The sequence below is a fragment of the Fomitopsis serialis genome (assembly GCF_022376445.1).
Source record: "Fomitopsis serialis strain Sig1Antser10 chromosome Unknown B0H18scaffold_98, whole genome shotgun sequence".
Lineage (NCBI taxonomy): Eukaryota > Fungi > Basidiomycota > Agaricomycetes > Polyporales > Fomitopsidaceae > Fomitopsis > Fomitopsis serialis.
This window is the reverse complement of record NW_025955058.1, coordinates 1-27,409: the sequence shown is the minus strand read 5'-3', so window position 1 is coordinate 27,409 and position 27,409 is coordinate 1. Positions and strand designations below refer to the sequence as shown.

The 27,409-nt window shown below is 57.0% G+C and overlaps 7 protein-coding genes and 1 non-coding gene across 8 annotated transcripts; 7 read left to right on the top strand and 1 right to left on the bottom strand.

The window, feature by feature from the left end:
• Window positions 1–13,733: 13,733 nt before the first annotated feature.
• B0H18DRAFT_883482 (P-loop containing nucleoside triphosphate hydrolase protein) lies at window positions 13,734–15,016 on the top strand (the record flags this gene model as incomplete). The annotated part of the gene is made up of 3 exons (XM_048040980.1): window positions 13,734–14,057; window positions 14,110–14,742; window positions 14,801–15,016. Coding segments are annotated over 3 exons (1,173 nt in total), but the record flags the coding sequence as incomplete, so codon positions are not given.
• Window positions 15,017–15,713: 697 nt separating this feature from the next.
• Window positions 15,714–16,192, top strand: B0H18DRAFT_824391 (uncharacterized protein; the record flags this gene model as incomplete). Its single annotated transcript, XM_048039334.1, has 2 exons — window positions 15,714–15,937; window positions 15,988–16,192. Coding segments are annotated over 2 exons (429 nt in total), but the record flags the coding sequence as incomplete, so codon positions are not given.
• Window positions 16,193–16,664: 472 nt separating this feature from the next.
• On the bottom strand, window positions 16,665–19,140 carry B0H18DRAFT_938256 (uncharacterized protein; the record flags this gene model as incomplete). The annotated part of the gene is made up of 5 exons (XM_048041838.1): window positions 18,789–19,140; window positions 18,325–18,690; window positions 17,246–18,120; window positions 17,095–17,194; window positions 16,665–17,039 (listed from the first exon to the last, which is right to left on the bottom strand). The coding sequence occupies exons 1-5, from the start codon at window positions 19,110–19,112 to the stop codon at window positions 16,665–16,667; spliced, it is 2,040 nt and encodes a 679-aa protein (XP_047888486.1). The 5' UTR covers window positions 19,113–19,140.
• Window positions 19,141–21,063: 1,923 nt separating this feature from the next.
• Window positions 21,064–22,459, top strand: B0H18DRAFT_688301 (uncharacterized protein; the record flags this gene model as incomplete). The annotated part of the gene is made up of 2 exons (XM_048039189.1): window positions 21,064–21,338; window positions 21,396–22,459. Coding segments are annotated over 2 exons (1,020 nt in total), but the record flags the coding sequence as incomplete, so codon positions are not given.
• A 384-nt stretch (window positions 22,460–22,843) lies between these two features.
• On the top strand, window positions 22,844–23,643 carry B0H18DRAFT_1033475 (uncharacterized protein). Its single transcript, XM_048030182.1, has 3 exons — window positions 22,844–23,064; window positions 23,159–23,314; window positions 23,397–23,643. The coding sequence occupies exons 1-3, from the start codon at window positions 22,887–22,889 to the stop codon at window positions 23,474–23,476; spliced, it is 414 nt and encodes a 137-aa protein (XP_047888484.1). The 5' UTR covers window positions 22,844–22,886; the 3' UTR covers window positions 23,477–23,643.
• A 478-nt stretch (window positions 23,644–24,121) lies between these two features.
• Window positions 24,122–25,579, top strand: B0H18DRAFT_1033474 (uncharacterized protein). Its single transcript, XM_048030181.1, has 5 exons — window positions 24,122–24,206; window positions 24,290–24,362; window positions 24,427–24,661; window positions 24,697–25,271; window positions 25,361–25,579. Exons 2-5 carry the CDS (start codon window positions 24,292–24,294, stop codon window positions 25,482–25,484), a joined length of 1,005 nt encoding a protein of 334 aa, XP_047888483.1. The 5' UTR covers window positions 24,122–24,206; window positions 24,290–24,291; the 3' UTR covers window positions 25,485–25,579.
• A 78-nt stretch (window positions 25,580–25,657) lies between these two features.
• On the top strand, window positions 25,658–25,769 carry B0H18DRAFT_t132. Its single transcript has one exon. It is a non-coding gene; the product is annotated as a tRNA-Ser (tRNA).
• Window positions 25,770–26,027: 258 nt separating this feature from the next.
• B0H18DRAFT_1107158 (uncharacterized protein) lies at window positions 26,028–27,281 on the top strand (the record flags this gene model as incomplete). The annotated part of the gene is made up of 4 exons (XM_048032707.1): window positions 26,028–26,329; window positions 26,398–26,581; window positions 26,731–26,894; window positions 26,951–27,281. Coding segments are annotated over exons 1-4 (918 nt in total), but the record flags the coding sequence as incomplete, so codon positions are not given.
• Window positions 27,282–27,409: the final 128 nt, after the last annotated feature.

Sequence of the window (27,409 nt, the reverse complement as noted above, 5' to 3'; positions counted from 1 at the left end):
GACGAGGAAGCTGAGGGCACAGGCCCAGCCACCCCATCGCCTGCGGAACGGAAGCATGGCACGCATGTTCACGCGGAGGGTTTGCGTTCGCAGGCTAGTGCCTCTCAAAAGGCCCCTGTTCGCGAATCTTTCGGACGGTACTTCCGCGAGGAAGTCCCGACGTCCGTGAAACGACCCACGTACTCCCGGGAGGGCGTACGAGTGTCGTTCCCACCAGGCGTAGGTGGCTCGAGCCCGTCCTCGGGGCAAACAAGCCATGAATACGACTACCAAGGCATGTACTCGTACATGCAAGGTAGCAGTATTCATGACCACGGCCCATCCATCTCCGAGAGGGACATGGATGGCCCATCGCACAATACCAGTCGTTCTCTCGATCGATGCCTCGGCATGATCGACGAATTGGTGAGCGATGAACCAGATGGCGAAGCACCTGGTTATTTGAGGTCGGCCAAGATGGACAAGCCGTCCACCTGGGCCGGCACCGATGACCTGTACCGGTTCGAAGAGTGGCTCTTCGAACTGCTAACGTATTTCTCAGTGCTCCGAATAACGGGTCCACGTCTAGACATGGACCGGCTACGGCTCACTGGGAATGCGCTGACGGACAGTGCCAAGGATTGGTACTTCCGTCACGTACAGTCCCCTCGACGGACGAGGCGACATTGGCGATTCGCGGAAGCGATCGCCGCACTGCACCGGCGATTCATTCACCAAGATGGTGAAATCAAGGCTGCAGAATCGTGGAACAAAGTGACCTACCACAAGAATGGTGGGGTCACCGAGTTGCTCGATAGGATGTCCCAGTACGCCGACCGCATGACGGAGCGTCCTGGGGACTATGAATGGAAGCGGCGCTTTTTAGCGGCACTACCTTCGGACATGGAGGAGACCTTACGGAAGGTCTCCTACATCTCTCCCGAACGATCCTCGTTCGGCAGGATGGTGAAGGCAGCGAGCGACTACGAATTCGCGATGTTGTCGGCGGCGGCCTCTAAGGCGACCCCGTCAACCACCACCACCAGAGATGGTGGTGGTACATCGAAACCTGCTGCTCCAGCAGGTTTGGCCGGTCGTGCTAGGACGACTGGCCCATTCGCTCGATTCATGACCCGACCGAGTGCGGGGGCCGTGGTGGCGTCGAAGCCAACACCACCGCTGCCTAAGGCGGTGGTGGTCAGCGACAAGGGCCCGCCGAAGTCCACACCAGCACCAGCAGGGAAGACGACCACTGGTGCGAGTGGTGGCACCATGTTGTGCTGGAGTTGCGGCGAGCCCGGACACACTTCTCGAGAGAAGGAGAAGTGTAAGAACGGTGGTAGACTGCCGCCCAGCAAGACGGGCCGCATGTATGCCGCACGGATTGCGGAGGACAGTGGGGAGGACCAGGACGATGGATTCGTCCATGTCCAGCCCGAGCCCACCGAGCACGTCGACCAGATGGTGGACGTGCAAGACTACGACAACGGGAATACGATCGACCACCCTCAATCTGAGTATGGTGGATCGCAGTACGCCTACGACGACCCAGGAGACGAGTCTCCTGTGGACGAGTATGACGATGAAGACGGAGCTGTAGCACAGCTCGGACTCATGACATTCCGTGCGATGCGTGTCGAACGCAGATCGTCGACTCGGGTGAGCCAGGAAAACCTGGCACACCCATCGTATAATGCCGCCATGACGGACATTACGCGAATGAGCGCGATACAAACACTACCGCCAGCCCGCACTATGAAGGCGGCCTGGCTGTACGACTCGAAGATCCGTAGGACCTCCGAGCCGGCGGATCAGCCAGAACGCAGTCCCGAGGCAACTCGGACACTCTGCGCTGAGATCGATGTCAATGGCGTGAAGGCGTACACGCTGTTTGACACAGGGTGTACGACCGACGCCATGTCTCCAGAACTAGCGTTCCTATCCAAGGCCGACAGGGTAGACCTGAGGGAGCCCCTCAATCTACAACTAGGTACGAAGGGTAGTCGCACCACCATCAACTATGGTGCACGCCCCCGTATCCAGGTCGGTCCGGTGAACGGTGTCAACTACATGGATGTAGTTGACATCGACAGGTACGATGTCGTTCTGGGAACCACGTTCTGCATCAAGCACAACGTGGTCCTAGACTTCCGCACCCACCAGATTTGGGTTGATGGGGTGGCGGTGCCGGCCTATACGGTGGCCCAGGAGGCGGAGGTCCTTGAGCATCGACGGGATACACGGAGTGCGCGACTGACGGCACAACTCCGTCTCGCGTCCTCCTCGAGACAATAGGGTTGCACGGCGAGATCCACCGCGGTGCAACCCCCCCAGTCTCGCTTCGCTGAAGAGGGGACTATGGTCTCAAGGGGGGAGGGGATCGACGTCGCCGTCGATTCCTTGGTGGAAATAGCAACAAAAAACTCGATACCACGTCCGAACTTGGAGGTGGTACCAGACAAAACAGTAAAAAAGGCGAAAGTACCACGTCCTAGCATGGAGGTGGTACCCGACATTACTGAATACGGACCGGGAGTTCGTGAGATACCCGACCCACCACGTCTGAAACCAGAGGTGATGAGCCGGCGGAAGGTACCTGTACGAACAGGTAATCGACATATCACCGCAATGCCGGACATCGCGGAAACCAATGTACCTATGGTACATTCAGCGCAACAGCCGCGTCGGGACTCACTCGGTCGATTGGACCCACTGGGTACAAACGACGAGGTAGACAGGGCCATACTGAACTTCCTCAAGGATGAGGAAGTTCGGCAGACACTCGACGACGACCCGCAGGTCGTCGCGAACAGGGAACGATGGATGGAGGTGTGCGAGGACATCATGTGCCCACCACCTCTCGAACTACCGCCGTTTCGAGACGTGAACCACCGCATACCGCTCATCGACCCTGACCTGTCTCTCCGGTACCACTTGCCAAGGTGCCCGGAGGCCATGAAGCCACAATTGCTCGACAAGGTCGAACGGTACACGGCGGCGGGATGGTGGCAACCCATCCAGACTTCCCAGATTCCGAATGGTCAAGCGGCCCCACTTCTTTGCATAGCGAAGAAGTCGGGCAAGCTGCGTACAGTTATCGATGCGCGGAAGCGCAACGACAACACGCGGAAAGACGTAACGCCTTCCCTGACCAAGACCAGATCCGTATGGATGTGGCTCGAGCGAAGTTCAGGTCAAAGATTGACCTGTCCGACGCGTACGAACAGATTCGTATCGTGGCGGAGGATGTCTGGAAGACGGCATTCTCTACACCATACGGCACGTTCCTCAGCCTGGTGATGCAACAAGGTGACGCCAACGCACCAGCGACTTTCCAGTCGCTGATGACTGCAATCTTTAGAGATTGCATTGGTCGGTTCGTACATGTATACCTAGATGACATATTTGTGTTCTCCGATACCATCGAAGAACACGAAAAACATCTAGGGATAGTGTTCGAGAAACTGAGGAAGGCGAAGCTTTTCCTCAGTCAAACGAAATGCGACTTGTATTCAAGACGCATGGATTGCCTGGGTCATCTAATAGATGACCGAGGACTGCATGCCGACCGCGACAAAATGGAACGGATCCGTACGTGGCGTACGCCACGTTCGTACAAGGAAGTTCAACGCTTCCTTGGACTGGTCAATTACCTCGCGCACTTCCTGCCCGAGATAAGTGGCTACACATCTCCATTATCAGAGATGTGTCGCAACGAACGTACGTTCGTATGGCGTGCGTTGCATGACAAGTGCTTTGAAGCTATCAAAGCGCTCGCCAGTCGCGCACCCATACTCAAGCCCATCGACCCGAAGGTCGATGAGCCCATTGGGTCATCACAGACGCCTCCGTCTTTGGAGTCGGAGCCGTCTACGGTCAAGGGCCCGAGTGGCAGACGTGTCGACCCGCAGGGTTTCTGTCCAAGAAATTCTCGAGTGCGCAACGCGCGTACCATACGTACGAGCAGGAGGCACTCGGAATTATGGAAGCCCTCCTCAAATGGGAGGACAAGCTGCTCGGCCGGAAGATCAACATCGTCACGGACCATAAGGCCCTGACGTTCTTCAACGGCGTCGCCAACCCATCGAACCGGCAGGTTCGATGGTACGAGTACATCTCCCGCTTTGATTGTACGATATCGTACATCAAAGCAGCGACAACAAGGTCGCCGACTGCCTGTCGAGGTACTATGAGAACGACACGCCGGACGATATCACCCCCATTCACCACCTGGTGAATGCGGACGAACGACTCGATCCAGGGCGTGAAGACTTGCCATCTAACCGCATTCTCGAGTTGAGAATGGGGCAGATGGTCGCTCATGCGTTGGACGAGAAACGTCATGAACGCGAGGCCGAGGCAGCCGCTATGGCGGCTGCCCAGAGTAAGACTGCCGTTGACGAAGTCACCGACCCCAGCGACCCGACGGTGGCTGAGGCTTTGACATCGGGACCACCACTTCGATCAAAGGTCGAACGGGACGCCGACTTCATCAAGACGGTGAAGTCGGGGTACCGGAACGATCATACGTTCCGGAAAGTGCTGGAAACCCTCAGCAATTCAAGACCTTCGCAGCACGCGATGGCCTCATCTACACAAAGAACCGCCAAGGGGTGGAGGTTCTATGTGTGCCAAGGGTGCAGTTGCGCCGTAGGTCGCTCACCGAGGTGGTGATCGACCACGCACACACCACGCTGGGGCATTTCGGGCCGCAGAAAACGTCGGAATACGTCCGACGCTGGTACTGGTGGCCGAGACTGGGCAAGGACGTAGACATGTTCTGCGCGACGTGTGGAACTTGTCAGACGGCTAAGCCACGCAACCACCTACAAGCAGGGTGGTTGCACTCATTACCGATACCTATGAGGCCTTGGATATCCATGTCTATGGATTTCGTCGGGCCATTCCCGCAAGTCAACGGATACGACTACCTCTGGGTAGTCGTATGCCGCCTTACATCCATGGTACACCTGATACCTATCAAGACGACGACCACAGCCGCAGAACTCGCTGAACTATATGTTCGTGAGATTGTGCGCCTGCATGGACTCCCTGAGTCCATCGTCTCTGATAGAGACTCGAAGTTCACGTCGAAATTTTGGCGTGAAGTTCACAGGCTCCTAGGAGCCAAACTGCTCATGTCGACATCATTCCATCCGCAGACGGATGGCATGACGGAGCGGACGATACGCTCTGTATCCCAGATCATGCGGTCGATGGTCTCCCCGGACCAACTCGATTGGGTAGACAGCATACCCCTAACGGAGTTTGCCATAAACTCAGCGTCCAGTGCCTCCACTGGATTCGCACCGTTCGAGTTGAATTACGGGTACATGCCCCGTACGATGGCCGGATTCTCCACGGACTCCAAGTACTCGGGAGTCCGTGAGTTCGCCCAACGAGCGCGTCATTACCTGGAAATGGCACACGACGCCCTGATTGAGAGTCGTGTCCACCAAACGTTCCAGGCGAACAAGCATCGACAGCAGGAACCGGAGTTCCACACGGGATCCCGGGTCTACCTGAGCACCCAGAACCTAGCACTACCCAAGGGTCGTGCTAGGAAGCTGATGCCTAAGTTCATCGGGCCTTACACGGTGATGGCGTGTAACCCTAGCACATCCAACTACACGTTGGAATTGCCGCAGGAACTCAAGGACCGACGCATCCACCCGACGTTCCATGTCTCCTTGCTGAGAAGACATGAACCCAACGACGATAATCTGTTCCCTAACCGGGAAGCCAGATCGTTCTACGACTTTGGCGACGACGACCAGCACGAGTGGCTGGTCGACGAGATCATCGGTCACCAATGGGATGGCAACCGCATCGAATTCCACGTACGGTGGACGCTCGGTGATACGTCCTGGGAGCCGTACGCTCATTGCAAGGACTTGGCGGCACTCGATGAGTACCTGACCCTTCACGGTGCCAAGACGTGGCGAGCCCTTCCCAAGAAGGCTCGCAAGTAAGTACACTACCACTGCGAAGTGGTAATGTACGCTGAGCAGATAGGACGACACGACCACCGCTCAGGTGGTCGTGTCTGGGACGAGCAGTGGCTGGAGACGCTGGAGACGGGGCTTCCTACCGAATTTGGTAGGAACGCGCTGCGAGGAGTCAGGTGACCGCGGCTGGCGCCAACAAAGCCACAACATTTGCCGCCGTCACGTCTCAACTACCACTACTACCTACACCGCCAACTCACCGCACCCCACCTCACTATGAACACCAACGACTCTACTGCGCCCCACAACACCTCGGCCGCACCACCTACTGGTGGTGCGCCCGCACAGACGCCGCCGCCGTCGTCGGCATTGCCGCCGACGTCGCCGACGCTGTCCGAGCTGCGGGTTCCCCCGCACCTCGACGCACCGGTCGTCCTCAGCAATGAGGCGGCTATGATGATGCAGGTCGAGCGCGGCGCTCCGACCGCAACCGCGCAGTACCAGTTTGGTACTGCAAACGCGGGCAGCATGCTGCTCGCGCCCAGTGGCACCAACTGGGTGCCCTACTTCCCCGTGACGCCGCTGGCGACACACCCCACCAGCCTCTGCGGCATCTGCGAGGCCTTCGTTCGCCACCTGCCCCGCAGCGGTGGCGACGCCGCCTACCAGCGTGTCGCTGAGAACCTGGCCGTCCACATGCGGACGGAAGTGGCCCACTCCCTCACGCAGGAGGGTTGGCTGCAGGGGGGAGGGACCTGGTTGACGCGTTGCGTAACCAGGCATCTGTCAACGAACAGATTATCGCGAGCCTGCGCGAGCAGGTCGAGTTCGCCACGCAGTCGGAGCAGGCGATGCGGAGGAGGCTCGCGGACGAAGAAGCCAGGGTGAAGCGGAGGGACGAACACGCCCGGCGACTCGTCGACGACATCGCCGAACTCCACGACGATGTCGCGTACTACCGACGACGGCTGGACGACCGCCAGCACTCGCCACGCCCCGCCACGCCGCCTCCAAAGGAGACGACGACGAACGAGCCCGTCGAGGAGGCTCGGCAAGACTACCCGGCGGCGTCTTCGCAGACGCAGCCCACCCCAGCGCTGGCCCCGCAACCATCGCGGTGGCCAACGCCGGAGGCATCTTCGCAGATGCCAACGACCCAGCCGTACGACCCCATGACGGCGGACTGGGACGACTTCCACGAGAGCGACGACGACGACGACGACGACGCCGACGAGGAGAGTCGCCGCCTTAAGAACGCCGTGGTCACCCACCGGCTGAAGGGCAAGGGCAAGGCCCGACCGATCAACACCAGTACCCTGGCGAGTACTGGTGCTCCCCCGACGGCCCCGGCAAATTGGCCGTCGGAGGCCCCACTGCCGGCCAACTCGACCGCCCTGCAGGCGGGCGAGTGGCACAACTACATTCCCCGTAGTCGTGCAGAGGCGGAAATCATCCGTCGCCGGGCCTTGGTCGACGAGGAGGCGAGATTCCGGGTGCGGGATCTCATCCACCAGGCCCACCAGGATGGTAGACTGCGAGCGGTCGAGGGGATGCGGTGGTTGATGCAGCAGTGGCGGCCCCCACGCGCGACGCAGGAGCAGGAGTCCATGGACCTGGCCCGGGCCATGCAGGAGAGTCGGGAGGAGCACCGGCGCAGGGCGAACGCGCCGCCACCAGGAACGGCGGGTGCGGGACCGTCGAGGAGTTACGCCGCGGCACCGGAGGCAGGACCATCGACGGGGCCAGGCCCAACCGCACCGTCGACGACCACGGCGACGTGGTCGACAACGGGGGCTGCGTCGGGCAAACGACGAGAGAGGTCGCCGGCGGGACGAACGGCCACCGCCCCACCCAAGAAGAAGTCGAAGGGTAGGCTGGCCCAACCGACGAACATGTCGACGGCCTTCGAGTGGCGCGAGTGGTACCGGGTCAACCGCGACCGCATACCCTTGGGTATGCGGGTCGACCGTGGAGGTCGACCGAACGTCGACGACGTCGAGGCGTTACACCTCACTCGTCGGCTGGCTCCAACGACGACGCAGTCGCGTCGTCCTTGGGAGGTGGCCACGGGTCGCCTGTTCTCGATCCCGGGCCTGTACCACCGGCTGGTACAGGAGGGGGCCTACCCGCTGGGAGACGGGCGGGCGGCCATCGCGTTCCCCGCGACGCTCGCCGACATCACGATCTTTGATGTCGCGCGTTGGTTCTCACGGATGGGCTACCGACCGGACGAGGTAGGATTCCTCGAGGAGTTCTACCGACGTCGCAGGAACGAGCACGAGGGGAGGGCGATTGACACGGCGGCTCCGTACTCCACGTACCCGTCCGCCATGGGCGATGTGATCGACGAGCACGTCGTTCACATCAATGACATGCCCCCCATCCCCGCGAACGTCTACATCCCCACGGGCGTCGTCGCCCCCGACGTCGACATGGACGACGACGCTCAGGCGATGAACGCTCCGGGCGATGAGCAAGGCGAGTAGCTGCCTTCGGCCAGCTTCGCGCATCCGGTTCGCATAACTCCATCGAGTTATGTATGATGGCGGTGGACGGCCGTGCTGCTCACTGGCGCGAGCTTGCGAGTCGTTGCCTACAGTACGGCACCGCCCCTGTCTTGCCAGTCGCCACCACCGTTGTGTCGTCGCGTGAATTTCATTGTACATTTATTCTACTATACTATCTGTGTGGACCGTGGAACGGGTCCAAGGGGGGGAGAGTGTAACGTGGATACGTTACATTCACGTATTTACCATATCCGGACATATCATGTATCTACGATCGCGTGCGTAGGCGCCGTCCCTTAAGGGCGGCGCCAGCGAGTGTGGGAGCCAGCTCTCTTACACTCGTCACCGATACCGCACCACTCTGGAATAGAGACTGGGTGCAGCGTATCACGGCGTGAGTAAGGGGGCGCCACAGCTCCGGAGTGCTGGGCCCCCGGGGGCGGCATGGAAGGTCGTCGCGAGGAGGTGCTCGCTAACAAAAGGACTGGGAAGCGTCCCGCTAAGCCGGCGGCTTCTTCCTCTGGCACTGACCGCGACAAGCAGGGCCGTGCGTACATCGTTGACGGTAAGACCGGCCATGCGTACTTGCTGAGTACTGTTCCGCCGTCATCTGCCGAGTCCACCTCTTCGACCGACGCTACCTCTGAGACCGACTTCGCTGGTCTTGCGACTGACGCGTCCCCCGAGTGGCTCGCTACGGTGGCGGTCCCGGCGGATCTCTTTGAGTACGACGCCTTGGTGTCCGTCGAGGACGAAGAGTCAGTCTCGCTCAACTGGTCCGACCACTGCCGTGCTCCTGCCGACCCTGCTGCGTTCTCGGTGGCGCCTGTGCCCGCCGCGACTCGTCGTCTCTCTACAGAAGGTACTGAACCCTTCGTGTTTGACTCTGGCGCGTCCACGCATCTCTCTCCTCGCAAGGCCGACTTCCATGATCTTCGCCCCATCTCGCCTCGCGGCATTCGGGGGGTCAGCGGCTCGGTCATCTACGCCTGCGGTGTCGGCAAGGTGCGCCTGCATATCGGTCGCGGCGCCTCGATCATTCTCGAGAACGTCTTGTACGTACCCCAGGCTACCGTTCGCCTCGTGAGTATCTCGGCCCTCTGCGCCTCGTCCTCTCGTTACTCCGTGCTCTTCACGGACACTGGGGTTCGCATCCTGAAGCCGGGTGGGGCTGTTCTCGCTAGCGGCACCTTGACCTCCAAGCGACTTTACTCTCTCGACGGCACCCCTCCTTCCACCGAGCATGCCCTCTATTCGGGCCGCGTACCGACGCTCGACGTCTGGCACCGCCGTCTCGGTCACGTCAACCATCGCACCATCCACGACATGGCCCGGCTCGGGTCCGTTTCAGGTATGCCCATTATTCTATCCCCCCCTGCCAAGTGTGAACACTGCATCCTCGGTAAACAGACGAGAAGCGCGGTTCCAAAGGTGCGGGTGGGGGATAAGGCGAAACGGATTCTGGGTACGGTGTTTGTGGACGTGCAGGGGCAGCAGGACGTTCGTTCCGCCTCAGGGAACTTGTATTCTATGAACATTCTCGATGATTTCACGTCCCACACATGGGCTGTTCCTGTGCCATCCAAGGTCGTCCTTGACCGCTTCAAGGCGTGGGTCCTTGCTCGTGAGGTCGAGACGGGCGAGCGTCTCGGCATAGTGCAGGTCGACAATGGCGAACTCCTGTCCAATGACTTCAAGTCTTGGATCGAGGGTCGCGGCTCTCAGTGGCGCACTACGGCTCCGCACACGTCCGCGCAGAATGGTCGCATCGAACGCTTTCATCGGACGCTGATGGACCGCGCACGCGCGATGCGCCTGGCCGCGAACGCTCCGCCGAATCGTTGGGACGAGTTCCTCGTCACGGCTAACTACCTGTCTGTGCGTACTCCTTCCCGTTCGCTGCCGCCAGGCGTCACACCCTACGAGATGTGGCATGGGAAGAAGCCGGACCTGTCGCACCTGCGCGAGATCGGCTGTAGGGCGTTCGTGCTGATTCAGAATAGGCACAACCCCAAGATATACGAGCGTTCGGTTGAGTGCGTGCTCATTGGGTATGGGCAGCACTCGAAGACATATCGGTTGTATCATCGCGGGACGCACAAGGTTGTCGAATCGTTCCATGTGGCCTTCATCGAGTCGCATGAGACGTCGACTTCGACACCTCCGTCACCTGCGGCGGCACCGCCGCCCGTCCCTCCTGCCGCTGAGCCCTCCGTGGCTGTCGATTCAGACGACGACGCCATGGCCCCGTTGCCGCCGCCCCCGTCTCCTGTCAAGGTCGCAGCTCCGCCCTCTGTGCCTTCCATCCCGGTTGCACCCGTCCTGCCTCACGCTCTGCCCTCACCGCCTCCTGCTGCTCGCCCTGTGACACCGCCTATACGTCGGTCCTCTCGTCTGCCGGTCCCCTCCCAGAAGCTGGCCGACGCGTCGGGCGTTCCCTTCGTCTCGCGTCTGGATCGCACGCTGGAGCGAATGCGCGCTGGCGTTTCGCGTCCGGCGTCGCCATCTGGCATCCCCGCTCCTGCTCCTCCTCTCATCGCTGGTCCGCCGCCACCTGTCGTCCCTTCTGGTCTCCGTGTTGATGAACCGTCCGTCGACGTTCCGCCGGACATCGAGTCCGCGCTGGCGGCGTTGGCCAAGGACGATGTTCTGCCTCTCAACGTGGAGTACCCCGGTGACCCCGCGACGCTGGCAGAGGCTGAGGCGTCCCCGTTTCGGGACGAGTGGCGTGAAGCCCTCCGCGACGAGCTCCAGTCCATCAAGGACCTGGGCGTGTACCGCCTAATCCCTCGGTCCCAGGTCCCGACTGGCCGTCGCGTGATGAAGGGCAAACCCGTGTATCGTCTAAAACGAAATGAGAACGGGGAACCGGTGCGTTTCAAGGCACGTTGGGTGGCTAAAGGTTTTCAGCAGGTCTACGGGCAGGACTACAACCGGACCTCCTCACCTACCATGCGCATGGAGTCCTTCCGCGCGCTCCTGCATCTTGCCGCTTCGCTCGACTGGGAAGTCGAGCAGCTCGATGTCAAGACCGCCTTCCTCTACGGCGTCCTTCCGGAGGATGAGTACTGCTACATGGAGCAGCCTCCGGGTTTCGAGGAGCCTGGCAAGGAGGGCTGGGTCTGGGAGCTGGTGCGTGGTATCTATGGTACTAAGCAGGGGAGCCGGACGTGGAACGACACGATGAACGCGCACTTGCTGAGCGTCGGTTTTACCCGCCTGCCTTGCGAGTACTGCGTGTACTATCGCAAGACTGAGCGGGGAACTGTTCTCACAGGCGTCCACGTCGACGATTTTCTCCTAACGGCTAGCTCAGCTGCCGCTAAGGAGGAGTTCAAGGACGATTTGCGCCGTGTCTGGAAGATTGCGGACCTGGGTGAGGCTCGCTTCTGTGTGGGCATTCAGATTGACCGTGATCGTGCCCGTCGTTCCGTCGCCGTCTCGCAGACTGCTCTGATCGACAAGATCGTCAAGCAGTTCCGCATGGACGGCCCCGACTGTGCCCCGGTCTCTACGCCCATGGAAGCCGGCCTTCGTCTATCCCGCGCCCAGCATGCTCCCAAGACTCCCGCTGCCAAGGAGCGCGCTGCTCGGCTACCGTATCGTTCTCTCATCGGTTGCCTGATGTACCTGGCCATTGGAACTCGCCCTGACATCGCGCTCGCCATCCAACATCTCAGTCAGTTCTTGGACTGTTACTCCGAGGTTCACTGGGAGGCGGCGAAGCGCATCGTGCGCTACCTCAAAGGGACGAGGCATTTCCGACTGCATCTTGGCGGCGCAGACGTCGCTAACCTCAACGGCTACGCGGACGCCAGTCATGCCAGCTGCGTCGACACTCGCCGCTCCACCGGCGGTTACTGCTGGAATCTTGGCTCCGGAATCATCTCCTGGTCCGCGCGCAAGCAACCCACGGTGTCCACTTCCACCACCGAGGCTGAATATGTCGCCGCCGCCGAATCATCCAAGGAAGGCGTCTGGCTCCGTTTCCTGCTCGACGGCCTCGGTTTCCCTCAGCCGACTGCGTCCCTCATGCGTGTTGACAGCACGAGCGCGATCACCCTCTCAGCCGACTCCACCTTTCACTCTCGCGTCAAACATATCGATATCAAGTGGCACTACTTACGGGAAGTTGTCTCTGACAAGCGCATCGCCATCCAGCACGTTCCGTCTCATCTCAATGTGGCCGACGCCTTCACGAAAGCGCTTGAACGCAAACCCTTCCAACTCCTGCGTGGGCTTATGGGCCTCAGGCCTCCATGCGAGGAGGAGTATTCTAGGTGAGGAGGAGTTCCTCAACAGGAGGAGTCTCTCTTCTCGTCTGCACTTACGCGTCACCCGTTTTCCACCCCTCCGTTTTACGATACTACGATACCTCTCATGACTCAATGGACTATTCATACGTAACACACTCGTTCTCTACATTCCTCCCGTGATACCTACATTCCATGCGATACCTACCGTACGATACATTCTCCTACGTACGTCACGTTCTTTCCCCCCGTCGTCTCTCTCTCTCGCCATTCGCGCCGAGGAGGAGTGTTGAGGTCGCGCCGCGATCTCGATCTCAGCCACCGGGCACGTGACATACCGCCGGGGGCGGTTCGTCTTCTCGTCTCTCCTCCTCCCTTTCCCTCAGTCGATGTTGTACCGCGACTGAGGTAAGGTCTCTCACATTACTATACGACGATCTAGTACTGACTACCTACGCAGCGTCTGACCGTCTGTCTAGGTAGATCAATCTCAGTCGATGTTGTACCGCGACTGAGCGTCTGACCGTCTGTCTAGTCTCTACATCTCCGAGTGACAGTCGATCAACACCTACATGGCACTACCAGTTTGCTACCAGTATAGCAGGCGAAAAAAGGCTTACAAAACTTTGTATTTCAGCGTAGACGTGCAAAGAACCAGGCTCCTCCCCATCCACCGCGGGGGTAGAGGGGCTCAATCCGAGTATGCCAATACAGTGCTTTTTCTCGATCCCAAGTCCTGTATCCTAAAACGTACTAGTTGATCTATGTCACGTGAACCATGCGACCCAATTCAAACTCCACAATCTTATTCCCCTCTACCCCCCTGCGGCGGCTGGCACAAAACATCTACAAACAGCGGGCAACCGGTGATGGGTTACTCCGTATAGTATGGTCATCGGCCGTCATGCATTTCTTGGCCGGTCGATTTATGAACATTTCTTGTATTTTATTACTGTGCACGTGCATTTGTACAACGCGTCGCGACGCGTCGCTGTGTGGCCCGAAAACCAGCTCGCAGAACTCTCCACACCCCGCCCCGGCTCGCCATGTCCTCGAACAACAGGACCATCCCTTCGCTTGATGAAATCCGGGAGACAACGTTGGCAGTATTCCGTTGTGATCCATGTCGTTGGCAATCCCTAGCCTGTCAAGCATCTCTCGCAGGCGACAAGGATCTCATCAACGTTGCACCGACAGGATCGGGGAAAACACTCACCTTCTGGATGCCTCTGCTGTTCCGAAAGGATGGCATACAAATTGTTGTGACCCCGCTGAATATTTTAGGCACACAGAATGAAGAGGATTTGGCGAAGGTCAACGTGCAAGCTGTTGCTGTTCACGCCGAGACTGCAACACCGAAGCTCTTCCAGGTAAGTGTTGCTCATGTTTTAGGATAGACAAGGTACTCACCAGAGATACCAGGATATTGGAGAGGGTCAGTACCGGGCTATTGTGGTCAATCCGGAGGAGTTAATGAAGGACGGCGGTGGCTTTGAACGGCTGTGGGACATCGACAGCTTCACGTCACGGATCATCAGCATCATCTGGGACGAGGCCCATTGCATCAGTATATGGAAGTCTTTCCGGCAAGACTACAAACACGCTCACCGCCTACGTTATGTCTTACCGCACACGTGTTTCCATCTTGCCTCGGCCACCTTCCCTGACGAGATGCGACGGGAGGTCATGACAACACTACAAATTCGAGCCAATCAGTGCACAGTCATACAACGCTCGAACGATCGCCCGAATGTTTACCTCGACGTGCGTCCCATTCAATATCCGCTGTCAAGCTTCAAGGATCTCGACTTCCTGGTACCACCGACAACGGAGCAAGCTGCTGGGGATCCACTTACCAAATTCCTTATATTTTTTGACGACATTGATGAGTGCGTGAGAGCCGCGGAGCATCTCAGGGCGCGGTTGCATCCAGGGGAACAGGAGAAGATTCGGTGGTTTCACGCGCAGATGTCGGCCGAGTTTCGTGAGGCGAACCTCACGGCGTTCAAGGGGCCGGCATTGTATGGTCTGTGTTGCACAGATTCTTTCGGAATGGTGAGTGCACGATCTTCTAGGAGCAACAGGCACAGAGATGAAGGACGTACACTCGCAGGGTGTGAATATTGCGGATGTCCGGATCGTTGTTCAGTGGCGCCTGCCGCGTGACCTGAACACGTTGTGGCAATGTTTCGGTCGTGCAGCGCGGAATCCGGCGCTGTGGGCTGTAGCGATTCTACTCGTCGAGGCAAGGTATTTTGATGAGGAGAAGGAGAAAGTGAAGCAGCGTGCGGAGAAACGGGTGAATGCTGAAAAGCGAAAGGCGGCACAAGAACTCACCAAAGAAGGCCCCGCCAAAAGATCGCGTACAACCGCCGGCCCTCTGCAGGCTATGCCCACTTCCAATGTATCCCGGGCGGACCCTCCATCGTCTTTGTCACGGCCGATGGTGCAGACCAGTGGGCCTAGCGCTCACGAGGATGGCCCCGAGGCCGAGTCGAGGCAAGGATTATCCCAGCCACCAAGCGGCGAAGACGCCGATGTGGCTGCCACACCTTCGCACGTTGTCGATATTGCAGCGTTGTGGGCAGAGATGGACGCGGCTCGCACAGGGAAAAAGGATACGAAGACGAAGGGCAAAGGCAAACACAGAGAACATGATGCCAGCGAGCTGTCGGCTGAGTTGGACGCACTTGTGAACGCCGCAACGAGGCCGCACAGGTGTTATCGTGCACCGATTATGGCATATTATGGTAATGACAAGATAGGTAAGTGTGCTTCGGTACGTTGGTTCCGCATAATGACCGACTCATGGTCTGATAGAGCCCGACTCTCATCTCTGCCGCGCTGCTGGGTGCACTCGCTGTGCGATGCGGGCTTCATCTGTCTGCTGTAGGCTATGCTCTCCAAACTCGTCCTGTTTCGACCTCGTCACCATCCGGGACTCTCCTCCTGCGGCTTCGACACAACGCGCCTCCCGTCTCAAGAAGGACATGGTTCTGTCGGTGGCAGGGCGCGACCTCAGGACCGCATTGGACGAGTTCCGCCGTCAGCAGATGATCGAGAAATACGGTGCCCCGTTGCTCGACGCTCTCGGGCCTTGTGTGATCATGCCCGACAGTGTCGTAGATCGTCTGGCTGAGTGCGCGGAAGCAAACAAGATTGCATCTACCGATGACATCCAGCGCGAGGTTGGCAAGAAGTGGAGCAAGGGTCGGGAATACGGCGAGACAGTGGTAGGGATCATTCATCAGTGAGTACCCATGAAGTGTAGTGCATATAGTGTTTGATTGGCTATGCTAGGCACTTTCCTCGCGAGGCACCATTCGTCTCGACACCTCTGGCTTCGCGGGCACGCGTTAACAACACTGCGGTAGCGTCACCGTCGCCTACCAATCCTTCAAGAGCCCAGGCATCATCATCGACTCAGACGCCTGCAGTACGGCCGACTGTACGGCAGTATAAATGTAGCGCGTGTCATCAATCGGGGCATAACAGTGAGTCGTACTCGCACCTCGTCTGTTTATCTCTCAATATGTCTTGTGCAGAGAAAAACCCTGTGTGTCCGTTACATCCCAGCAAGGTGACACGGGAGAATCTTCGAGCCGGCCCTGTCTCTGTACCGACCGAGCCCGACAATGGCCCAGCTGATGACTCACCAAGGACGCGTCCTGTGACCGCCCTCGAGACCCTGTTCACAACACCAACATATCGACAGAATGCCCGGGTCGCCACGTTGGAGACGATCGTGCAGGAAAGGTCTCAGACACACGCACCCAGAGGTCCGGAGACAGGATCCATGTCCAATCGTAAGCGTGTACGTGTTCCTGAGGTCGATAGCAGCTCATTGTCATCTCAGCACCGCTCAATCCCCTTACGTCTCCCATCCCGCCTTCACGTTTCTATGGTAGGCAGCCATAGTACTGCTCGGCCCGCGACGGTTGTTCAACTTGACCATTGGTATGTATATTGGGTCCTACCTACAATTCGACGTCGACACTAATGTCCCCGGCATCGATAGTACTGTCTACGCCACCTACAGCCGGGTCCATGTTACTATCTTCTTCGTCACCCATTCCACCCAGTATCATCTCGATTCCCCTGTCCAACATGTTTGGTATGCAATAGGCAGATTTTCTGCCAGCTCGATACTCGTGTGGCGCCGTCTCGTCCATGTCCTTAAGTAGTGCATTATATGTAACAGTCATATCTTTCTTCCCATGAGCAGACGAGAGTCCGCATAGATAGAAATTGCGCTCTGCGTTGCGGGCGCAACTTCGGTACACGAGTACGTTTGGAGACTCTGTGATCACTCGATCCTTTGTGAAGTTTGAGCCGTCCCCGCCATATGTATCCTAGCTCTTCGATGTAAGGTTCAACTGTTGTGACTTGTACTCATCAATTGCGTACCTTTGTGAAGAGGTTTATGAGCTCTACAACCCAATCAACACCACGGAATGCATGGGCTTTGCCCGTAGGATTGACGAGGAGATTGTATCGGATAGCATGTCTAGATGTGATGTGAGTCTAATAGCAATCAGCGGATGCACGGATGACCTACCGGAGACGTTCGGGGTAGACAAAATGTACGTCGGTGAGGAACTTGACCATATGTGCAGCATACTTATGCTTTCCGGTAGCTTTCCACAGAGGAATCCACGAGATCATGACTGCCTCTAGCCCTCCAATGTCACCGGCATTAGCACGCCACGAGAACTCCTCATACAGCGAAAAGTACTGGTGCATCAGTGTGATGTTTTCATACTGCTGGTCTCGAGTAGCCGTAGTGCGGCGGCGCGAAGCAAACAAATTGTCCTTTCCTGCAACGTATTTTCGGACCATACCATGTGCCATAGCTACAAGCTGTGCAAAGGTAGGCTTCTGTGCAGCGAAATCGGCCAGATTCTTGACGTTTTTGCTACTATATTGACGTCTGGCTTCGGTTCTCCAGCAATCCAATCGTAGAACGATGCCCGCATGCAGAACGACTTCGTGCATCTGGCGAAACTTCGGTTTTGAGCCTATTTGACCAGTTTCCTTCGGTCGAAGCTTCCCCACGAACTTCATCAGGGAATTGTCGTCAACACGCGATTCGGTAGGTTGTATGAATACTCTGTATACATTGTCCACGCAGGCCATCCGTGTGTGAAAGATACCCGGCGCGAAAACCACCGACTGGTAGCGTCGCAGCTCAGTGTCCTCGATACTGCGACGCTTCTGGATTGCCTGCACACATTCGCCAGTCCCAAGATCGCCGTGAATGATGGTCACATATTCGGAGATGTCGACTGTGTCTGGTGGTGCATCCTTCGCCGTCGGATCACCTATGCCAGCTTGTTTCTGGATATCCGCAATGGCCTCTATGTTCCCGTCAACCCTTGATTGGTTGATATTCATTGCGCGCACGGGATGATACTTGAGTTTTGTGACAGGGATCTGCTCGACCATTTCAGGTTCTGCGAGCTCAGAGAGGAATTGCCGAAAATAAACAGGGCCGTGTCTGCACAACGCATCGAGGAAGAGCCAGGCCGTAAACTGTCCGTGTCGATTGAGCCCCGATGGATGTAGTACGGGCTCGCGATGCAACATGAGCAGATGCTCGTATGTATATAGCGGCGGCGGCGTCGGGCTGTATAGCACTGCAGGATTCATGCGCGAAGTCTGCCAGAGCAGTCGGGAACAGCGTAGGTCCTCGGCTGTGACACCATGCTCCAGCTTCATGATGAGACCCGAGGTAAGGTGGACCAAACGGTCGCCGGACTGCTCGATTGTCGGTGTCATGGTATTCAATGTCAACTCGAGATTGTCGTATGCGAACATCGCCTCCAGGGATTGTCCGAGCGTGCGGATATCATGCGCGTTTTCGATCGACAGAGAACGAACTGCGTTGTTAATGGAAGACGGCGAGATCGTAATGCCCATGTGTGCAAGGGCCTTGATAACTTTGTCGGGAGCATTGCACGAGTGAAAGAAGATACCATTCACAGCAGCGAGCGCGTTACATTGCTGATTCACGGAATGCATGAATATAGACAGTATCACAACTGTCTTCTATACATCATTGTGAATACAAGCGAAGACGAGTACTATTAAGTGGGACTTACTACACGACACAATGCCTGCCGGAGCTTGGCGCGTTGCTCGCCAGCCCCACTGCTACTCTCTGGATCCCCGAGTTCCTCCCATAGCTCAACCTCCTCGGGGCTCAGGGCCACATTCTCTACCTGCGGCTGGGCCCAGAGCTCGTTCCCCGAGAGAACAAACGAGACGAGCTCCCACAACTCTGGCGCTAGTTCGCGCATCCGTGCTGCCATGTCTTCAATCCGGAAGTCGAGGACTTGCTGCGCCTTCATGTGCACTACACCGAGGTGCCAGCCATTATCCTTATCCGCGAGCTCGCATACTGAACGGTGGTACTGTCTTTTCATTGTATTGTGGGCCCATCCTCGCGTCGTGGCAGACGTCCGCGTGTTACGTGCGAAGGCCGCGAGAATCGAGTTCAGATTCGCAGCGAGGTCTTCTAGGAAGACGGACCTCGCAAAGCTCTTCTCAGCAAGCGACACTAGTATAAGCTCAGATAGAGACACGCGGCAAGTGATGAGAGCATTCTGAATGAAGCTGATTTGTGCAGGAGTAATCATAGCTCGAGCCGTGAGGACGAATGCGCGGACGGTCGTGTGAGTACTCTGTACGGTACGCGACGAACATCGCGCAGGCGCGCGATTAATTACATAATCTCAGGCATTGATCGCACCCTCCAAATTGGGAGGTATGCAGCGGGGGCTCCGTTGTTTGTATATGTTTTGTGCCAGCCGCCGCAGGGGGGTAGGGGGAAATAAGATTACGGAGATTCAGGATCGGGCGGGGATAGAATATTTTGATGGGATGTGGCTGAAGTGTGGCGGGGTGGTCGAGGGCGATATGAACTTGTGTTCGTGTTCTCAGAATAAGTCCCCCTACCCCCGCGGCGGATGGGGAGGAGCCTGGCAAAGAACATGATTGTATGTTCGTGAGTACATCATACCACGTAACTTCTATTTCACTGACGGACTCATCTTGACACAGACAGGAGCAGACAGCGCTCACATAGCGTTCTGGAACTGACTGGCCACCTGCATAGACGGTCTCGTGCCCTTCTCGATCCTCGCAACGCATCAGCTTCGTTCGGGCCTGAGGCTCTACTACGCATCCACCCCAATGGCCGCGTTCCCACCGAGCCCTCGGCCGCGTCCCGGCTGGGTCAGCTGGCTCTGCTCTGGGTGCCGTCCAGGCGGTGCATAACGTCTATGTGGGCTGATCCCCGGTTGGGTACATATAGTCTGTCTTCTAGAGGCACCGGCCCAACGTCACCTGCCTTCGCGAACGGGAACAACAGGAGCCCAATACCCACCTGCGGATTACCACGACCCCCCAAACCTCCCCCACATCGTCCTCAGCCAACTCGCAGCCGTCGAAAATAGCGCTGTCGTAATGTCGTCGTTCACTCGTCTGTCCTCCTCAACTATGCGTCTCGCTCCTCTTGCCAGGACGTCTCGACGCTCCGCGGGCCAAGTGCGGTTCGCGCATGGCGAAGCTGCAGTGAGCACGGCGCGCATGGCCACGGTGGCCACGCCCCTTACGACGTAAGGCATTCCTATCAATCAGCCGTTCGTTGTCTGACCGCCTTCCAGCACTTGCCCTTCTCCTACAATAACAAGCGGGCATTTGCCGTCAAGTACACCGTCTTCTGCCTCTCAGGCTTCGCGCTGCCCTTTGTAGCTGTCGGTTACCAGTTGTGAGTTTCTCATTGCCATCTCAAGGTGCGAAGCTGGGGCACGAATCTGATGTGCAGCTCAGGCGCAAGTCCGGCGGCGCAGCTGTTGCATGAGCGAGTCGTCTTATATTGCGAAGCCACTCTCCGGACGCGGCACAGGATGTAGCCAGCGTGTATCATCACTATCAGGAAGTGTTCACATATTGTAGATAATTATTGGATTTTGCTCGTCTTTGTACACCGCGAGGTGGTTGATCCAGTATCAACAATTCGCGTCGACAGGCTGGGTTTGCGTTGGGTGGTATGTACCGATGCGCATTTTTCTTCTGTCAAGTCACTCTTCGTGTGTGCGCATGACTGGACCAGAGACAATGTAAACACTAACGCACAGGACACTTGCAATCGGACCCCGGTGTAGGGATCGGGGTCACATGGATGTCACAGTCGTCACTGCACTAACAGCCTTGCGTTTTGAGCCACATGAGGTGCAGTTCGACGGACGACGGCCACCGGATCCTCAGTCTTGAAGCGCTGACTACGGCGGAGCCACCTGGAGCCACCACATCTAGGATCCACCCGCCAGCGCGCCGGCGAGATGGCTCAGTTCGATTTGGCCAACGATGTAAGTTGTCCACTCCTATCTTCGCTTAGATGTGACCATCCCTCTCGGGAGATCTGACTTGGCCACCCGTGTGGCAGATTGTGCTTTGATCTTCTTCCGTCACAATGCAATCTGCTTTGTCCGGCCACATTGTCCGACAAACCAGGCAGTCTTGCAACTGCATATAAGGGCCTCGCCGCTCGATAGCTTTGGGCAGAGATCGGATACGCATCTTTCCCCGCTCTTTCCTTCCTTTATACGACCATCCGTCGTCTGCCGCAAAACCGAAAAAAAAACATTGTATGTCCAAACCCTTCGATTGTCTATGTGGCGTGCAAGCCCTGAACGTTCCCTCAGATCCAAAATGTCGCACCATCTGCCGTGCACGCCTCCCCGCCGAGTCAAAAGGCCACGCCTCCCTCGTCGAGAATCGGGCGAGCCACTCCTGGCTCGCACAGACAGCCTCGGTGACTCGTCGCAACAGCGCAGTGGCGCACCGATCCTGAGCACCGACAGCATGGACGAAAGCGAAAGCGAGATGTCTGTGTGGCTCGCAGACGGAGAACCAGCCTTCGAGTATGCCACTCCCCAGCATTCTCCTTCGCGGTTCGGCACCAAGCCGCCCAGCCCTCCGTTCGCCCGCACGAACGCTGTCGCCCCCTTCCTGCTGTACGAGAACCTCGCGCAGGAGCAGTCGTCCCCCTCGCCACCGCGGAAGGCGACACGCCCATCGCGCATGTCCAAGATCGGGAACATCGTCGCGGCGCGGATCCAGGCAAGGGCGAAGGCGTGTGACTCGACGTTCACCCGGCCGTGGAAGCGGGTCGCCTCGACGTCGAGCATCCCGGCGCCGCCGGCCTCCTCGCCGCCGCGGGTCAATCGCGAGTGGAAGACGATCCCCGGCCGACGGGGTACCGTGCGTACCCAGGAGGCGTCGACGTCGACGACCATGGAACCAAGGAGGCCGCGTCGGCGGTACGGATCGGCGTCGCCGAAGAAGAGCCCCGCGAAGATCACCGCGGAGACCAAGGCTCGCATCATGAAGGACCTCGCGCCCAAGTCTGTCCGAGTCTTGGGCCAGCCGTTCAATCTCAATGCCTGAGTTGGATTTGGCTTGAGCTCCCGAGCTGTCTGTGCGTCGTCTTCGTGGGGGCCTGCGTGTACACTGGTGCGACTTCGAGTCGGACATTCTCTCTGTTCTGGTAAACGACGGAACGACTTATCAGAATGTAGCTTTACCGTCCTTTTAGTTGTATCAGTCGACACGATCCTTACGTTGCTGTACGTTCATGAATGTAGGTAATAATCTTCTTTCACGATCTAGTAAAGTCCTGTGTCCTGTCAATGCCGCCAACGCCTGTCTGTAGTAGTATTCGTAACGCGGGTTAACAATGAAATGTATGCAATCACTGAGATATAGCACATGCTGGATGTTCGCGCTGGTCTTGACCTTTCGGAACAACCAGAATGTATGGTACCATTTGTCCCGTTAACGTCAAGACGCACTGTCCGGGTTCACTCAGCCATCAACACGGTCTAGTAGCAATCGGATTGGGAGTTGACTTCATACAGTGGCACAGCGCAGCGTCGTACGTGGAACCAATCCGATTGAAGTCTCTGCCATCAAAGCGTAGACACTGTACGTACTTATGTCTAAACGAAGTCAGTGCTTGGTAGCTCTCCCTCGGAGACAGGCGGAGACTCGACGGCGAGGGACGCGTCGCGACGTCGACACACGAGGCACACGGTCACGTGGGCGATCAATGGTGAGGCGACTCGGAAGGCACCATCTCTTCCAGTCCTCCAGTCCTCTTTCACCTCAAAATCTGGCTGGCTGCAGTGTCATATATGTCTTCCTCACCAGGGCCAGGACCTTTGGCTCAAGAGAAGATCAGCAGCTCTCAAAGCTCGAAGCGGCGCGCCATCGCAGATGTGATATCACAAACATATCCGCCCTTCGACCATCGCTCGACCATCGTAGAACCGTTTGATAATGAGTCCAAAAGAGACGTGGAGTTCCTCGAAAGTGCGTATATGCGCGTTCCTCGAGAAATTCAATATTGGTGCGAGGCTTCGGACGTTGTATTGACTACTGGTCCTCGTCGACGTCTATGCTCCAGAACTAAATGCCATGCTACTCGAGCTAATGCTCGACTTTCACGCGTGGTCGACGGCGCGTCCTGCTCACGAAAGCGATACCAATGCCGACGCCCTGGAGAAGGAAGTGAAGGTGGTCATCGAGTTTGAGAAAGAACAAGGCATGTCGTCTCTCATCGGTAGGCTGGGGTTTCCTACCGCACTCCGCCCTTCTATCCTTCTGGGCGGTGACTATATGCTCACACTCCTACTTCATCGAAGAGAAAACTCGTCAACGCCTCAACGAGTTCGTGACCCGGATCAAGCTTGCGCTCGCCGCTCTGACTGGTCTCTCCGGATGAACTGCCGCGGATCTCGGACGCTGTCTGGACACCTCTTGCTGCCTGCTGTGCTCCATTCATTGTTGTATCATATTTTCGTCCCAAACGTCGAATGCCACGGGAACATATGGCACCTACTGTAACAAATATCGCAACGACGTTATTTCTCAAGGTGTGAACAATCTGGTACGAGCGAATCGCTAATACCCATTCACGACGAAGAGCTTCTGCTTTTGGGATGGTGGCGTGTGTCGATTGCGATGCTAACGGCCGCCAATGGCCAGAATGAATCGCCTGTTGTGCACCTATGGGGTCGTTCTTACCCAGTGAACCGTGCAGTTACTATTTGTGGTGAAAGCGTGTATCCGCCACAAACATACGCACCTATTCTTCCCAGCAGTCTACAACTTACTCTGCTCCAACTCATCTTGATCCAGAACATTTAGAGCGCGCGGAAAGGTGAACTGGAGATATCAGGTAACTTGTATGCAAGTTGCGCTGCCGTGGCGCAAACACAATTATCATGTTGTACGTTGTATTCTCTATCATGTCATGAAGCTCTGAATGACACGTCGAGTCCTACAGCGACTGCGACCATACGAGTCCCGTTGCAACAGTTGATCCACTTGCGGGCTGTATTATGCTTCGCCCGAAGTCTCGATGGTCCTGATTATTCTAGGGACATCGCCGGCCATTGAGACGTGATTATCGACTGGCGACCTCATTAAAGGTGGACTATAGGAGACCATAGGTCAGTTGTGCACGCTCATATACATAACTTACAGGCTCCTTGCTTATGTAACGGTCACTTGCCGTCCGATTGCGCCATCTCAGACATGGGCTGCACTCAGACAGATGACTCCAGCTCTAGTAGTCCATCACTTGAGGACCGATCGGATCAGGCGATGTGGGTGCTTCATTCGAATTTCGCATAGAGTCAGTAGTACTCACAGGACGCCGCGTTAACGCAGTGTTCACTCAAATCTCACCATGGGTGTCAACTTCACTGTTCAGGCTTTACGAAGTGCCTCCGACTTCCTGGTTGCATGCGCGCCTGCACTAATTGCAACGCGCAGCATCTCTGCCAACTTCGCCCTTACAACAACATATGCCCTTGCGGAACGTCCTGCTGAACTGGATGTTTCTGCAGTCACAGAAGATCTCTGGTTCTCTGCACGTTCTGCTGGAGATGATGATCCTTCTGATGTGGAACTACCTTCGCGCTCATCATCGTCGGGAAGCATGCTGGCAGGCTCGCTTCGTCCGTCGACCCCAGGACCCTCCCGACATCGCATATCGATGCTGCCATGCGTCAGCTCGTCCAAGCCGCTGAGGACGCGAACGTACCTGGCACACGCATCTTCGGTGTCATCGGTCCCAAGGCCCTCTGCGAACCCTTCGCGAGTGTCTGGGGCTCCGTGTACGGCCTTCGGCCCAAGCTTGTCATGGACTTCGCGCTCGCCCACGTTACGCGATCGACTCTACGCCGACCCATACGATCTCTTGCCCCCAACGTCAAGTTCGACATCTGCTCCCCCGCAGATCTAGACGTCGCAGCGGCCATGTGTGAGTGCGCCACACATCCCATGGACGAACCGGTGCCTCCACCACTCGACGCTGCGGCGGCCCGTGCGCATGCGAAGAAGCTGATCGACGGCAGGTGTCTATACGGTGCGCGAGTGGACGGTGCCCTCCGTTCGCTCGTATCGATCACGCGAGAAACGCCTGGGGTCAGAGCTGTTTCGAAAGCCTATACGGACCCGGAGGTTCGTGGGCAGGGCATCGCGGAGGCCCTCGTACGGTACGCGCTAGAAAGGTACACGTCCTTGCATGTCGCTCAATATTTCAATCAGAGGGCTGACAAAATGGGTTGTCGCAGGGCCTTTGAAATCACGACGTACAGAGTGTTTGCTTGTTCTTTGAGCCTAGCAACCCCAGTGCCGTTCGTCTATACAGGAAGATTGGCTTCTCCATTACCTCGTCGGGCGAGAACGAAGAATGGGCAGAAGTCGCGTGGGAGGACTATTGACTGCCCCAGATCTATTTATTGCTGCTTGTACATCTCATACGTATGAGTATTATGAGGTTTTGGTGGTCTTTGCTGACAGGAAGATATGCTCCGTGAATCAAACTGAGGCTTCCAAGTACATAGGCGTAGTGACGACTGTGCGTATGATAAGATGTAATAACGAGCCCTTCTATGGCACTATGGCCGAGTGGTTAAGGCGACAGATTCGAATCAGGTTCTTGCAGGACTTGAACCATCGCTATCTGTTTCCCGTTGGGAGCGCAGGTTCAAGTCCTGCTGGTGTCGTTTTGCCTGCAATCCAGGCATGTATTGCTTTTCCCGGCCTTTCATTCGCACTTTCCATCACCATCGTTGGGCTGCATCCACTTTGCGAGAGCTTTTGCACGGCAGACTCAGAGGTATGAGATCTGATTGGCTGGACGGCGGACGACGCGCATTTCGAGCGGAAAAGGAAACGCCCGACCGATGCCCGATGCACACTCCGTTCTCGCAACCCGCCTCAATTCGTGTATACGAGCGCCCTCCCCCACTCAACAAGGTCGTGTTTAGGGTCTGCCTACGGGAGACTACAATTCGTGAACCTTGCTCATGAACTTGCTTTGAACATGGCGGAACAATTTCGCGAATTCGAGTTTCGTGTCCTGCTCGCTTCTCATCCTAACGACTCTGCGACCTCCGCCCCTGCTAGCAAATATCGGTACCTGGCACACGCTTGCTACGTTGATCTGCCTTCCAAATATGCTGATATATCTAACCTGATGGAGGCCGCTCTCAACACAGCGCGCGCAGAAGTAGACCCGCGCGACGTTGATCTGGGCGGCACGATGAAGGCCGACATATATCTGGTACGCCAAGCGAGACGGCGGCTTGCGGTGATATCTCCCACACAACCCCTGTAACCTTTTCGTCACAGCTTGCGAAACCACTTGAGCCTGATGCTCGGACTAAGGAGCAATACAAAGAACTGTGCAAGAACGTCGATGAACCCTTTCTAAACAAGACGGGACTCAAGTTGAGCCCTCAGAAATTGTTGAACGGAGTGACAACCCCGAAGAATCTGGTTGCCGTTGTAATACGAGTCCCAGCCGCCTACCCAGGTACGTCGTATCACCCCCTCACGCATGGCTGACGCTGGGCCGCTCACGCTATACGAACGTAGGCATCGCTTCTTCCGTGGCGGGTGAATATTATCTGCACCTTCCCTCCACATGTCTAACGGTTATGTCGCTGGAAGATTTCACGGTAGCTTTCATCAATCAGTACCGGGATGTTTTCATCGAAGTAACGGCATTCGGAAGCTTCGACGAAACCGACCTCGATCTGAATGATATCAGAAGTGGAGCATCGGACGCTGACTTCGTCAAAGAGTTTCACAATATGCTGGACAGAAAGCCAGGACTGACTGAAGAGGTGCGCTGTTTCCTTGATTCGTTAGCTTGTTACTGGGTGCTGACGGATTACTCTAGTCGTCCAAGCTGTGCGGCGGTTCACAGCTTTGGGCTGACTATGCCCTGCCTTACAAGAAAACAAGTGGTAATCCAATCGCCGAATACGGGTCCGTCGAGGAGACATCAATCGAGCACGAGCCCTCCAGACCTCAGGAAGAGATTCCGTGGCGCCTTGTCCATCGACCTGAGGTGTGCCATATCAATTGGGCTGCTTTCATCAAGTGGGGGAGATTTTGGCAGTCCTCGCCCGGGTCTCTGGAGAGAGCCTTAACGGAAGATGCAGCGCATGCACTCTTCTCCTTTGGCCTTATGGATTTTGTTCCAGAGGACAGAAGATTCATCGCCAGCGGTACGTGACCACTCCCTTACCTCCATTCGTAAATAACTGATCACTGTTTATGCAGAAGCAACAAGAGCTGGCCTTTCCCACTCCTTACGCGGTGTTTTCGATCAACCGATGAACCATACCGAACGTAC

Excerpts from the sequence above, each read along its gene's own strand:
- B0H18DRAFT_1033475 (XM_048030182.1), top strand. The coding sequence starts at position 22,887 with ATGTCTTCCTCACCAGGGCCAGGACCTTTGGCTCAAGAGAAGATCAGC. Across the intron at positions 23,065-23,158 it reads AGACGTGGAGTTCCTCGAAA|AACTAAATGCCATGCTACTC; the intron begins GTGCGTATATGC and ends TCTATGCTCCAG. Across the intron at positions 23,315-23,396 it reads AGGCATGTCGTCTCTCATCG|AGAAAACTCGTCAACGCCTC; the intron begins GTAGGCTGGGGT and ends ACTTCATCGAAG.
- B0H18DRAFT_1033474 (XM_048030181.1), top strand. The coding sequence starts at position 24,292 with ATGGGCTGCACTCAGACAGATGACTCCAGCTCTAGTAGTCCATCACTT. Across the intron at positions 24,662-24,696 it reads GAGATGATGATCCTTCTGAT|CATGCTGGCAGGCTCGCTTC; the intron begins GTGGAACTACCT and ends ATCGTCGGGAAG. Across the intron at positions 25,272-25,360 it reads GTACGGTACGCGCTAGAAAG|TGTTTGCTTGTTCTTTGAGC; the intron begins GTACACGTCCTT and ends CGACGTACAGAG.